The sequence below is a fragment of the Gossypium hirsutum genome, chromosome A05 (assembly GCF_007990345.1).
Source record: "Gossypium hirsutum isolate 1008001.06 chromosome A05, Gossypium_hirsutum_v2.1, whole genome shotgun sequence".
In the NCBI taxonomy this organism is placed as follows: domain Eukaryota; kingdom Viridiplantae; phylum Streptophyta; class Magnoliopsida; order Malvales; family Malvaceae; genus Gossypium; species Gossypium hirsutum.
The window spans coordinates 6,142,831-6,158,491 of NC_053428.1; the positions used below are offsets into that span (position 1 = coordinate 6,142,831).

Sequence of the window (15,661 nt, forward strand, 5' to 3'; positions counted from 1 at the left end):
ATTATTAATTTAAGAATACGTGAGTTTAAGTTCACTAAAACTCATTATCTTCCTATTTATTAGTTGAAGAATGCTTATGAATAGTTTTAGTCATTATGTCAAAAAGAATAGATATTATCAGAATTTATAATGAAATTGTTAAAAGAACAATTGCATTATAAACTGAATGAACTAGGAAAAAGTAGTTGAATCAATTTTTATATTTTGGGCGAATTTTTTCTTAACCTAAACCGAAAAAAAATTGGAAAACTTACAATAAGAAATTAAAGTAGCCCTAAAACTAGTCGGGCATTATACCACCTACACTGGGAAAGAAAAACCTAGAAGATTGAATGTTTTAATGTTTTATAATTACATTAATTTTGGTCAGTATTGGACTTTCGGTATATCTTAAAAAGTTGTTAATTTTGTTAATTGATGTTTATCGCATTGTTGTTATATAAATGTGTAAATTTCATTTATATATCTATTTTCTAGTTTTCCTAATTTTTCTTTATTTTTCAGAAATTTTTTAACATTTCATTAATTAAATAGATAATCTGATATATTAAACTATTTAAGTTAAAAATTAAAAATTTAATCAATACAATTTTAAATTTTGCTCTTATAACTAATCCTTATTATAAACAAAATATCAAAGTCAAGGGTATGGTTTAATTTTATTTTTAGTTTTAGTTTTTTTTAATAGAACAATCACCTATCTACGTAGAGTTATTTTAAAAGGTAAAAAAATTTTCTGACTTATTTGAATCAATAAGAGCTGGCATGGCCCCGGCCCCCCTAAAATGAAAATTTTCATTTTAGACTCTTGAAATTTTTAAAAAATTTTAAATTAGTAAAGGTAAAATTAGACATTGGCCCCCTTTAAAACTATAAAAATTCAATTTAATCCTTTACAAATTATAAAAATATAAACTATAAAAATTAAAATTTTATCCGACCCCCCTAAAAAAATTTTCTGGCTTCACCCTTGATTAAGAGTTAAAATCTCTTTGGAGTGAGTAAAAAATTTGTAAGTTTTTTTTTTATTTTTCAGAGCAAACTTAGCTAAGCAATCTGCAACCTAATTATGCTCTTTAAAAATATAGCGCAAGAGTCACTGACCTTGTTAAGATAAAATACGTTGTATCCTTCTAATTAAGGCCGAGTTCAATATATTAGAAACACTTTCTTGTAAAACTTTTACAACTTTCAAACTACGATTAAATTATCATCTTATCATAACCTCCACATTAGATAAACTTAAAACTTGATTCAATTTTAGTCTTTATTATAAAAGCATTAACAGAAATACGAAACTCAAAAGACATAATTAAAGTTTATCGGAGACTAATTAGATTCGAGTACGTTATTCTAATCGATAGGATTGAGTATTCCAGAAGAAAGATATCCTGCAAACTAATAATTCCAGTCAACGTAATATATCAATCTTAAAATCCTTCCTGCTACTAATTATCCTAAATTAACATTTCCACATTCAAATAACTTACAAACCTAACGCTATACCGAAGAATATTTCAATATATACTACCATTGAAGATTTCAATAAACTGACTGAGCCTAGTTGAAATTCCAGTTGAAGAAAAAAATTCAGTCATGGAAAAAAAAAGGGGATCGAACTTGGTGGTTTTTCCTTATTATTGGATTCACATATGCTGCAGTTTGATTTTTAATTTCATTTTTGTTTATCTAAAATAAATAAATAAATGCGTATAATTTTTTATTGTCTCCATCCCAGAAAATAATAATAATTCATTTTAATCCATACATAATGCTCGCTCACAACAAAATAATAAACGTCATTAAAAGGAAAAACTCTAGAAAATTGAAAATTCATATCTTTGAACACCGATTACTTTCTATATTATCTCTGAGGTAGGCCCCACCACCTACCAGAAATATTCAAAACAATCTTAGCCGTCAGATCAAAACTACACTTTGATTCCCATGAATCTGTGTTCCTGTATATCATGTCCCCTTGCGCTTCCACCTCCCCCTTCTTCTTCAATGACTTGTTGAGCTCCCAAGCTATATTGCCTGCGCGCTTCATTCCCTATTAATTGTCGTTGTTTTCTAAGAATGTCGGTGGATCTGATGACATATCCAAAGGTGGATGATCAGATGACCATACAAGAGGTTGCAGCACAAGGCTTGAAGAGCATGGAGCACCTGATCCGCCTCCTTTCTCACCAGTCAAACCACGTCGAGTGCACCGACGTCGCCGGCCTAACCGTCTCTAAGTTCAAAAAGGTCATCAAACTACTCGAACGAACCGGGCACGCCAGGTTCAGACGCGGACCGATTCACTCGTCATCTTCCCCATCAACATCCTCTGCTTCACTCACTATTCCTGATTCACACAAGGATCTCACTCTATATCCGGTTCCTATTGCAACACCGGTGACCAGAAATCCACCAACGGTTTCAGATCCGATTAGTTTCGTTCAATCGCAAGCACCGTGTTTGACTCTCGACTTTACAAAACCTAACTGTTTTAGCTCCGCCACTCGAAGTACTGAGTTAGAGTTTACGAAAGACAGTTTCAGCATTTCTTCGAACTCTTCTTTTATGTCTTCTGCCATCACCGGGGATGGCAGCGTTTCAAACGGGAAGAAAGCGTCCTCTCTATTTTTGACTCTGGAACCAGCCGCTTCCGCGGAAAAACCAGCGCTATCCTCCGCTCCATACAAGAAGAGGTGCCACGAACATAACCACTCCGATACCATCTCCGGATCCGGCAACGGCAAGTGCCATTGCTCAAAGCGAAGGTGATACTTCCATTTTTCTAGTTATTTTAATCTACATGGCGTACTTTATTAGTCAACTTTAGCTTTTGACTTTATTGGATACCGTAAGAAAGTTGAATAATTCAATCGATTTTGCGAGTCATTAAACCGAGTGGGGCCTAAAACGTCTGGGTAGAGGCGTAGAGCTGGACTCCTCTCAATTTTCGGGAGTTTTTGTTCAACGTTGGTGGGCGTTGACCAGCATCAAAATTTCAAATTTTGGTAAATATATTATTTATAGATGACTTTTCTGTCTTATTAGGTTGTTTTGAAACCTCTGTACACGACTCACCATAGCGCTTTAAATGAGTGATAGGAAATCCAAAATACTATTCACATTTCACATCACTGTATCATGAATAATTATTTATTAGTAACATTTTGTAACAATTGTTAAGTCCATGTGTTCTTCAATATTTCAGGAAAAATAGGGTGAAGAAAGTAATCAGAGTTCCGGCCATCAGTTGGAAGATCGCCGATATTCCAGCTGACGAATATTCTTGGAGGAAATACGGGCAAAAGCCGATCAAAGGCTCGCCATACCCACGGTAACTACTGTAGTCTTCAATCTTCAACTTGTTATCACTAGATTATCAATCGGGTGACACGGCATTTCTAGGATTCCTTCTGATTTTGAGTTTTGTGATGACTTTTTCAGGGGATATTATAAATGCAGTGCCTTCCGTGGCTGCCCCGCCAGGAAACACGTGGAGCGAGACTCGGATGATCCCTCTATGTTGATTGTAACATACGAATGGGAGCACCGACACTCTGAACCCGCGATGGAGAAGAACATGGTTCCTGCCGAGGGATTGGTTTCCGAGTCGACGAGATAAGCTCATATTAAATATTTAAACCAAGAAAGTAAAAATAATAATAATAAAAAAGATGTAGACTTTTGTAATACTTTGTAGTTGAGGGGGCTGTACGCAAATTTGTTATGGTTTGTCTCCCAAACGAAAAAATAGTCTAGTTGAGATTGCGCCATGTGCGTTTTATTCTTTATTCCTTAAAATGAAATTAGAAATTGATTAAATCGCTTATTCTTGTTGAATGACAATTGCGCCATTGTGTGTTTGTTTAATTTCAACATTGGTGATGAAATTGTTGCGGAAGCGACGATAATATTAATAACAATATTATCAGAAATATTTAGATAATTATTATGCCAACAATTATACTAAGAAAATTCCCAGTTAAATTGGAGGGGTCACAATGGTCCCGCTTAAAACCCAACAACTAGACAGAACTCACTTAGATATTTATAGCAATAATAACTAAATAAATATAACCAACATAAAGCTATTAAATAAAAGCAAACAAATAAGAAATAAAATACCAGAGATTTAACGAGGTTCGGCCAATTTAGCTTACGTCCTCGGACACTACCAAATCAATATTTCTTCTAGAAATATTACAAAGGAGAAGATTTTGGGATAATACAACCAAAGGGGGAGGGGTTCTATATATAACAAACCAAACCCCCTCCATTTCTATCTTTTCCTAATGTGGGATATTGCCAATATTCAACAAATCTCCACCTTGGCGATATTCCACATCTTCGAACATCTTCTCATAACACAAACTTCAATAGTGTCTTCAATTTTGCAACCAATCGCCTTCTTCCCTTTTGGTAGTTGTGCCAGCTTCCACATCTTGTTTTTCTCTAGAGATTGCATTTCCTCTTCCATTGCACCTAACCATCTATAATTCTCTAAACTCTGAATGGCTTCGGTGTAAGTGGATGGAATATTATCAACAACTGGAAGTGCATAAGCTACCATGTCAGTGAAACGAGCTGGTTTCTGAATTTCTCGTCTCTGCCTTCTGACTGCAATTGGCTCTGATTGCTGTTGAGGTTCTTGGGTAGAAACCTCTTCCTCATCTGACTCTGCATCTGCCAATGAAGAATCACTAGTGGTACCTTCTGCTGGAATTACCACACTCTGCTCAAACTCCACCTGCTGCGGAGTACACTCCACCTGCTGCGAAGTACTACTCACTCCTTCTGGATTTACCTTATTCAACATGGCAGATTCATGAAAGGTAACATCCCTACTGATTATCGTCTTCTTTGCCTCTAGACACCACAAACGATATCCCTTAACACCAGCATTGAAGCCCATGAATAGAGCCTTCTTTGCTCTTGGATCTAACTTTGATTCTTTCACATGATAATATGCAATAGAACCAAAAATGCGTAAGGTGTCATAATCAGTAGCAGGTTTTTCATACCATTTCTCCAAAGGAGTCTTGCCATTTATAGCAGATGATGGCAAATGATTGATGAGATGTTGAGCGTACGTCACAGCCTCAGTCCAAAACTTTCTATCTAATCCAGCATTAGATAACATACATCGAACTTTCTCCACAAGCGTTCGATTCATACGCTCTGCCACCCCATTCTGTTGCGGTGTTCCACCTACGGTGAAGTGCCTTACTATGCCACAATCTTGGCATATCTTCAGGAAAGGATCGCTTTTATATTCTCCACCGTTGTCTGATCGGAGAACCTTAATCTTCCTTCCTGTCTGATTTTCAACTTTAGTTTTCCACTTAAGGAAAACTTCAAGCACCTCATCTTTGTTCTTCATAGGAAACACCCAAACTCGTCTGGAAAAATCATCAATAAAGGTGACAAAATAACGTCTTCCTCCAAGTGATGGAGTCTTGGACGGTCCCCATACATCAGAATGCACATAATCCAGAATACCTTTAGTATTGTGAATCCCAGTGCCAAATTTCACCCTTCGTTGTTTTCCCAGAACACAATGCTCGCAAAATTCAAGTTTGCAAGTCTTTGTACCTTTCAATAATCCTTGCTTGGCTAGAGTTTGCAAGGATTTTTCACCAGCATGGCCCAAACACATATGCCACAGCTGTGTTGCCTCAGCGTCCTTCTTGGTACTCGTAATTGCTGCTGCTGTTGTCCCGACCACTGTACTACCTTGGTAGTAATACAGATTGTTCTTTCTTATGCCTTTCAACATCACCAATGCTCCTGAAGTTGCTTTAAGAACTCCATCTCGTATTGTCACAACTAGGCCTTTAGATTCTAACGACCCCAAAGAGATGAGATTCTTCTTCAACTTTGGGACATATCGTACATCCCGCAAAATTCTAGTAGATCCATCATGACTCCTCAGTTTAATTGAACCTATCCCGGCTATTTTACATGTGTTATCATTACCCATGTAAACAACCCCTTCATCTAGTTTTTGAAATTCAAAGAACCATTCCCGAATGGGACACATATGATAGGAACAACCAGAATCCATGATCCACTCATCTGCATATAATGTTGAAGATGTCATACTAAGAGAAAAGTCTGACTCTGCTTCACTATTGCATTCTGCAACATTTGCATCTTGCGGAGTCTTCCCTTTTTTCTTCAATTTTGGACAATCTTTCTTCCAATGTCCTTTTTCTTTGCAAAAAGAACATTCATCTTTGGCAACAGCTCGACCTTTGGACTTTCTTCTCTTCCCCTTAGACTGACTTTGCTGACGACCTCTTGTTACCAATGCTTCCACTGCTGCTTCACCTGAACCTTTCAACTTATCCTTTCGGCGTAGTTCATAGCTATACAATGCAGCAGTTACTTCATTGAAAGTTACTTCCGATTTTCCATGAAGTAGAGTAGTTTCAAGGTACTCAAACTCCTCAGGAAGCGATCCCAACAACATTAACGCCAAGTCTTCGTCTTCAAAAGTCACATCCAAATTCAACAAATCAGCCACCAGCTGATTAAAATTGGTAATGTGCTCGTTCATCGTGGTACCAGGAACATAATTGAAATGAAACAGTCTTTTCTTCATATGCAACTTATTTTGACTGTTCTTCTTCAAGAATTTCTCCTCCAATGCTTTCCACAATTTACTTGCAGAAGTCTCTTTACTGAATGTATACTTCTGCTCTCTGGAAAGACATGATCGAATTGTACCACATGCCAATCGGTTGATGGTCTTCCATTCTTTATCATCAACCCCTTCTGGTTTTTCTTCCTCAATGGCAATATCTAGACCCTGTTGAAAGAGGGCATCTAGAAGCTCACTTTGCCACATGCCAAAATGACCTGTTCCATCAAAAATTTCCACTACAAATCTCGTATTTGCAGTTCCAATCCTCGGCAAAATGTACGAAGTGGAAGTTGTTGATATGGATGGTTTTTCTTCTGTCATTTTTGCCATAGCTTCTACTTAATAGCCACCAAATGCAGAATACCCACAAGCTTTAGGAAATGTTTCTGATGTGTAAGATCAGACTAAGCTGCAAACACAGAGCATACTACAAAACCTTGGCTCTGATACCAATTGTTGCGGAAGCGACGATAATATTAATAACAATATTATCAGAAATATTTAGATAATTATTATGCCAACAATTATACTAAGAAAATTCCCAGTTAAATTGGAGGGGTCACAATGGTCCCGCTTAAAACCCAACAACTAGACAGAACTCACTTAGATATTTATAGCAATAATAACTAAATAAATATAACCAACATAAAGCTATTAAATAAAAGCAAACAAATAAGAAATAAAATACCAGAGATTTAACGAGGTTCGGCCAATTTAGCTTACGTCCTCGGACACTACCAAATCAATATTTCTTCTAGAAATATTACAAAGGAGAAGATTTTGGGATAATACAACCAAAGGGGGAGGGGTTCTATATATAACAAACCAAACCCCCTCCATTTCTATCTTTTCCTAATGTGGGATATTGCCAATATTCAACAGAAATGAGGTTATGTGCGAGTGAATATGAGATGGTAACGGAAGATTGGAGTGGGGTATAAAATATAGGTTAGCTGAGCCACTCCCTTAATGGCAAAGGACATGACATGTAAGTATGTCAATGAAAGTGGTATTAGTGGGGTTGTCTCATAATAGATTTGATCCTCGAAGTGTGAAGCTTAATTGTATGGCCTTCTTCCATTTCAGCTTTTTAGCAATTATTGTGTTACATATAGGTAGATGGTGAGGCAGGCGGGTTCAGTTTAGTTAGCGCCACGGCTAGAGAGGAAAGTGTGGCTCTCAAGTTTTGGAGAACTATAGCATTTCTCTCAACCTCTCTTCTAGTTTGAATACGTCACAACAATCTCAATCATATGAGCATGACCGATGATGAAAGCATAAACACCGAAACTAGGGACAATGAACAGCACTTGCAAAATCTATGTAAAGAAGATAATAAAAGGAAATATCAGGCCACTTGAAATTAATATTGTATTGTTTCTTTCGGAAGTTAATGGTAAGTAATGGAATATTCAAATGTGCGTGCATGAAGGGCAGTCTGCTGGATGACTTTACGAATGTGCCTCTTTCATGGGACCATAAAGTTAGAAAGGAGACACAATTGCAGTTTGGCACGGCAAGCACTAAATTCAACGGGGACTTAATTCCCGCAATGTTGTATAGGGCAGCAGCCTGTTGTCACCAAAAGAGCCACCACCAATCTTTGCTTTTTATTCAAGTGGCCAGTCTTTTGGCTGTTTGATGCTTCCTCCTTCTACCTTCGGTGGCTTTTCTCCTACCCCTGTGAGCGAGATGGAATACTCGGAGGTGCGGTGGTGAAGATCTCGATAGGGGTTGCTCATGGCTTTGCATTTTTCCAGCGGCCTGATCTCCATGTTCTAGTAAGAAATAATAAAGGAGAAAATCTTATCCTTTCAGGCATTGTTTATTTCTTTAGGATTTAATTATTTTTAATTTATGCCCAAGCTACAAAAACTATTTTGTAGCCAAAATCAACAAGAAAGCCAGCTGCAGCCATGGCCGTGGGAGAATAATATTCATGGGCCGGTTTCGAACTTATGAAATTTATATATAATAATCGATCCATTTCAAAACCATTTATATGATCACTGTTTAAGCGACACGATCATATGTTTCAACTCACAATCTCTGGTCGACGATATTGGTCAATCAGTGACAAATTGTATAGTTCAAAAGGTTACCGTTGACATTTTGATAACAAATTTCGATAGAGAAACTATAACCATTATATTATTTTCTGCTGTGATGTGCAAACTATAAGGCTTTTTTTTTTTGGCGGACTAAGTGGAAACAGATTCTAATTATATTTATATCCCTGCACGTCGTGTTAAAAAACAATCAAGTCAATATTTCTGATTGAATAATAACGCTATTAATAATTAATGTCACCATCTTGGAAGTTGGATCATCTTCGACCACCACGTGCTACTATGTCCATTAGTTATGCTTCATTCTGTGAGTGGAGAGCTGTAGTAACTAGGGCGGTTGGAATTTAGGTTCTTAGAGCGCTTGAGAAAGAAGAAAATTGGTTGAGATGGAGAGGGTTAGAGAATTTTTAAATGTTTTTTTTGTTCTTTTCTCATAAATCAATGTGTCATTCTAATATTACTTTTGTAGGCTTTTTTTATTAAACTAACTCAAAAAAATAAATTAATTATTAAAATAATTTATTTTTTTTAATTAAATACAAAAACAACTCGTTTTTTACAGTAAAAAGTGGTGGAGCCATATGATATGGCACCACCACAGTGCCACGTCAGCAAGAGGTGTTAAAAAATTATTTTTTGATGGAGCCATGTTGAATGGCGCCACCAGTATAAAATATCAGGGAAATACTTAAAATTCTGAAAAAATGAGAGACTTAAAAAAAATTTACCATTTTTGGGTGGAGCCATCCTAAATGGCGCTACCACTTTTCTGCCTTATGACATCTTTTTGTTTTCTTTTTCTTTTATTTTCATATTTCTTTTGTTTTTTTCTTTTATTTTCATATTTCTTTTTTTTTTTATTTTTTTATTTTGTTCCTTAATAAATTTTGTCTTTTTCTTTTTTTTTTACTTTATTGATTTTTTTTCTTATTTTATTTTGTTTTATTTTTTATTATTAACTTTAAAAAATTTGTAATGTATATTTAAAATGTTTTATAATACTTTTTTAAAATTTTAATTATCATTTTTAAAAATATTTTTTTAACTTTAGATATATATTTGTGAAATTAAATTTTTATATATTTTAAAAATGTATTTTTTAAATTAATTTTTTAAAATTTTAAATATTAATTTTTAAATATTAACCATATTTTTAATAATATAAAATCATTTAAACTTTTAAAATTTGTAAATACAATTTCTTTAATTTCTTTTTAAAATTTTTAACTTTTTTTTAATTTTTGAAAAGTTTGGGGGACCTTAATAATAATTTTTCATTTCTGGTGGAGCCATTTCAAATGGCGCGACCAGTTTCTGCCACCCTTATTTTTTTTTACTTTTTTATTAAATTTTGTCTTTTACTTAATTTTTTCTTTTTTAAGTTTTATATTATTTTCTTATTTTATTTTGTTTATTTCATTTATATTATTAATTTTAAAAAAATTGTAATTTATATTATTAATTTTTACAATTTTTTAAAATTTTAATTATTATTTTTAAAATTATTTTTTTAACTTTAGATATATATTTGTGAAATTGTTTTTTATAAATTTTAAATATATATTTTCAAATTAGTTTTGAAATTAATAGTTTTATAATATTTGAAATGTATGTTTAATATTTTATTAATTTTACATACAATTTTTTAAATTTTATTTTTAAATTCTTTTTTAGCCATTAGATATATATATTTAAGTTTTAAAGTTTAAATTAAAATGTGTATATATTTATTTTAACTAGTCACATCATGTTAGTGATGTGATTATTAATAAATTTAAATATTAATATAAATATTAAAAAATTAAATATTATTTTTTTAATATTAAATATTTTTTTTCTTTTTTCTTTTTTATTGTTTTGTTTTTTTTATGTTTAATTATTATTATTAACTTTAAAAAATTTGAAATATTTTATTAATATATATATTTGTAAATTTTAGATATGTATTTTGAGATTATTTTTTAAAATTTTAAATACAATTTTTAAATACATTTAAAAAATCATAATTTTTTAATAATATAAGAAATCATAATTTTATTTTGTTTATTTATTTTATTATTAATTTTAAAATTTTTGTAATGTATATTTAAAATGTTTTATAATATACTTTTTACAATTTTAAATATTATTTTTAAATTCTTTTTTTAACTTTAGATATATATTTAAATTTTAAAGTATAAATTAAAATATATATATTTATTATGACTAGTCACATCATGTCAGTGATGTGATTATTAATAAATTTAAATATAAATATTAAAAAAATATATAAAATATATATATATTTTTTATTGTTTTGTTTTTTAAAAAGAAATTGTTATATATCTGGGTGGGGCTTGGTCCCCCCTTGTATAGACGAAGAGGTTGAACAAAAAGGTACGTATGTTAAATTTTTATTTTTTTGTTTTTATATTTTATAGTTAATGTAATATAAAAAATAATTGTATTGTATTTTTGTTTTTTATATTATACAGATTTTAAGATGTCTTCTGGAGCAAATACGGATCACACTTCATCGATGATCGATGAAACAATAAATTTTATTATAAATTAAATAAAAAATCGGTTTAGTTTCCCTTTTTTTTTTTGCTAATCGCTACTCTGCTGAACATATTTTGACTGCTTTAAAATATTTATCTCTAATTAGTTGTTATTTAGCTTCTGTTGAACATTTTAGATTATTAATTTGATTATACTTTGTAATACTTTATTTTTGTTATAATTGATTTAGATATACATTATTTGTAATTGTATTTGTATACTTAAAAAAAAGTTAATATCACTCACCTCCAAACATCAAATTTAATCACACAAATTATAATAGAATAGATATATTATAAAAATAAATTAGGATATTTTCATTTTTTTAAATAACTACCCCTTAAAATCGACTTACTTAAAACTTTACTCTATTTTTACTAATTTCATACTTAATTTATTAGACGGTATCTAGGGATTAATACGGAAAACTATTACTTAACAAGCTCGATTTATGAAAAAAATTCTTTTAATTTTAATATATATTATTAAAACAATAATAATAAAAGTGAATATATTTGATTATTTACTAGTTAATTTATAAATAACTTTAAAACATAAGTATTTGTTTAAAAATTATTTTATGTTTTTAAAATTTATCATATTAAAAAATATTAGTATTCCTTGAAAAACAATTTTTTGCTATTACTCACTTTAAAATTTGAATAAGATATCATAAAATTTTAAAATTAGAAATATATACGTATTGTAGCCATTGGTGTCAAATTGAAATTGCTTGAACCAATCATATTCTTTTCGGTTGCTTTCTGGTTTGGACTTATTTTTTACACTCGTGGAGTTTGAGTTGCTGCTCAATGAATTTCTCTTTTCTTGTAATTTTACTAGTCCCCAATTTATATTCCTGGTATAGTATAAGTGTGATGTTTTTGTTTTCTCAACCTTTCAAATTTACGATTGGATATATTTTTTTATGATTAAATTATATAGATAATGGATTTATCGTATTTTTTAAAAAAATTTACCGTTCAGGATGGTTATCGGGTTTTGAGGTTGCGGTGTCATTTTCCCAAGTACGATTCGAATGAGCGGATCATGCCATACTTACGGTTGGCCGGATTTGGGGACGTCGCATTGATCCGGAGGTTTGACTTGATGCCAAACTTACTATCCGCCTTGGTTGAGCGGTGGTGTACGGAGACCCACACCTTCATTATGCCGTGCGGGGAGTGCACTATCACATTAGAAGACGTCGCTATGCAACTTGGGTTACGAGTTGACGTTGCTATGCAAAAATGACTCCACCAGAAATGAAAAATTATTATTAAGGTCCCCCAAACTTTTCAAAAGTTAAAAAATTTAAAAAGAAATTAAAGAAATTGTATTTACAAATTTTAAAATTTTAAATGATTTTATATTATTAAAAATATGGTTAATATTTAAAAATTTAAAAAATTAATTTGAAAATTACATTTTTAAAATATATAAAAAATTAATTTCACAAATATATATCTAAAGTTAAAAAAATATTTTTAAAAATAATAATTAAAATTTTAAAAAAGTATTATAAAACATTTTAAATATACATTACAAATTTTTTAAAGTTAATAATAAAAAATAAAACAAAATAAACAAAATGAAATAAGAAAAAAAATATAAAAAAGTAAAAAAAATAAAAGGACAATTTATTAAGGAACAAAATAAAAAAGTAAAAAAATATATGAAAATAAAAGAAAAAGAAAACAAAAAGGTGTCAGGGCAGAAAAGTGGTGGCGCCATTTAGAATGGCTCCACCCGAAAATGATAAATTTTTTTTAAGTCTCCCGTTTTTTCAGAACATTAAGTATTCCCTGGTATTTTATACTGGTGACGCCATTTAACATGGCTCCACAAAAAAATAATTTTTTAACACCCCTTGCTGACGTGGCATTATGGTGGCGTCATATCATATGGCTCCACTAATTTTTACTGTAAAAAACGAGTTATTTTTATATTTAATTAAAAAGGTGGGTTATTTTGATAATTAATTTATTTTTTTAGGTTAGTTTAATAAAAAAACCTACTTTTGTATCCTTTGAAACTCAGGCCAACTATCAATGAATATGATATACAAATTGCAAATAATTTATTTATGTCAAATGTGTGGTCCTCTATATATGTTCATAAGGTAATAATCTTACCCAATCTTAATCTCACATAAATATCCTTAACTCACAAGATTATCCATACTTTAATATCTTGTCTCACAGTATTAATAAAATGGAAGTGAATGCAGGTATAACCCATTTTCAAGTCAATAGCATGGGTTGTGCTGGGCCGGTTTCAATAAAGATTCATTTTTTTATGTTCAATTTAGCTTCAAAAATAGATTTAATTTTTTTTAAATTCAGTTTAAATAAAAATGTTAAAACTTCGAATCTAGTTCATCTGTATTAATTTTTTATATTATTATTTTTATATAAAAAATTTAAAAATATAATACATTAAATACATTAAATATATTAAAATAAATCTTTTCCAAGAAATTGAAAATAAATTTTAAAAAAAAGAACAACTTAATAAATAAATATATCTAAAATAGTAACAAATTTAATAATAAAACATGAGTTATAAAATATCCGAACATTAATAATAAAATAGTATCAATATAATAACGACACTAAAATAATGACAAAACAGAGACAAAAAGTAACAGTTTTTTTTTGTAAATTTAAACTAAGCCGAACCCGAGCTAAAAAATTTTACCCGTAGTTCAAAATGGGCCTCATCTTTTTATGCAAGCCCATTTTCTAAATCTATATTTTTATTTAAATCATTCCAATTTTCGAATGTCTCAATCCATTATGAAAGCTAGTAGGTTGCAGTATTTCCATACATTTACTCTTCTGCTCTTTTTCCTCTACTAATAATATGTTCGGTATGTAGGGTGAAATTAAACTTATTACCAAGGTCCATATGGAACTTTTTTTTTCTTCTAAATTAATCCAACCACACCATAAAATCCATATCATATATTTTCATACAAATACAGACATGAAAACACTTTTTTTTCCTTCATTTATGATATGAGCATCTTTTGTCAGAGACAAAACTAGAATTTTTATATTGAAGGAACGAATTTAGAAAGAAGAAAAAAAATTTGGAGTCAAAATAATTTTTATTATTTGAAAATGCAAAGACAATAAAAGCATATGACCCTCCCTGTGCCCCCTACTGTAGCACTGAAATAATCACACATGGTGTTGTCCCATCCTTAGTACCCTGCTATCTGCACTACAACTATAATAAGATCATAATTTCTGATAATCTTTCTTTTCTTTTCTTTTTTCCCTTTTTTATTTCAATTGTTGGTTTGTTTTCATTTATATTAATTTAAGAAATTATTTATTAAATTAAATGGGTTAGACAATTAACGGGGTTAAGAGAATCCGACTTTAAAGTCGACGTCCTCATAATACGACTCCAATACCTGCCAACTTCACCATTCTCATAATTTCATTTTCCTTTCAATTTTAAGATGGTAAAAGATCATAAATAGTCCTTTCAAGCTCATTAAAGTTTCAATATAGTCCATCTATTTTGTAGGTTCAAAATTAAATCTTAACTTTCATCTTAAATTTGTACCTCTTTTGACACGTGAATATTAAAATTTTATATTGAATAAATAATTGTATTTCAATACTTTCACCTTTTAAAGTCATATAATATTTTTATTTAAATAAATATATTTATTTAAAAAGTAGTTTTTTAACATTAAATTCTTATTCCCATTACTTGTTCACCATTTAACCGTTACTTATTTACATTACTTATTCACTTCAAAATTCGCACCAACCACTTATATGACAATGGAGTTTTAGCAACGTGATGCAAAGTGATATGTGTAATATGTCAAGTATATTATATAAATATATAAAATAAAAATATTATGTATATGTTTATGTGATTTAAAATAAACAGATAAAGTGTTATATGAATAAATGCCTTGGTGAGCTCAAAGAATATATGATATATGATAATGAAATTATTTTGGAGTTGAAAAGTACTAGGAATCGAGTTGGTGTTGCGGGGGTTTGGAGGAGATTAAGAGAAGAGAAATGGGATATGCGATGTGTTTAATGGAGCTCTGTTATTATAGTTTCATTAAAGATCGAGAGTTTTGTTTTGGCCTAGAGCTCAGTAATGTATCAAAATTATTGAAACTCCTCTAAGACTCATTAAGGACGTCAAAAGTTATATGTGAAAGTAAATGTGCATGTGTAATAATATGTAAAAACAAAGATAAAAGTGAACATGTAAATTAAGCATTAAAAGATATATGTAAATTAAGTGCTTATGTTATGTTTGTGAAATGAGAGAAATATTTTGATACGTAAATATGAAAGTTAATTAGTGATAATACATGCTGAAGTTAAGATTATAGGTTATAAAGTTAATTTAAATAATTTTA

General features: G+C 30.7%; 1 protein-coding gene across 1 annotated transcript; it reads left to right on the forward strand.

Annotated features, from left to right (window-relative positions):
• Nucleotides 1-1,692: 1,692 nt before the first annotated feature.
• On the forward strand, nt 1,693-3,840 carry LOC107937898 (probable WRKY transcription factor 17). The gene is made up of 3 exons (XM_016870891.2): nt 1,693-2,768; nt 3,209-3,334; nt 3,445-3,840. Exons 1-3 carry the CDS (start codon nt 2,080-2,082, stop codon nt 3,620-3,622), a joined length of 993 nt encoding a protein of 330 aa, XP_016726380.1. The 5' UTR covers nt 1,693-2,079; the 3' UTR covers nt 3,623-3,840.
• Nucleotides 3,841-15,661: the final 11,821 nt, after the last annotated feature.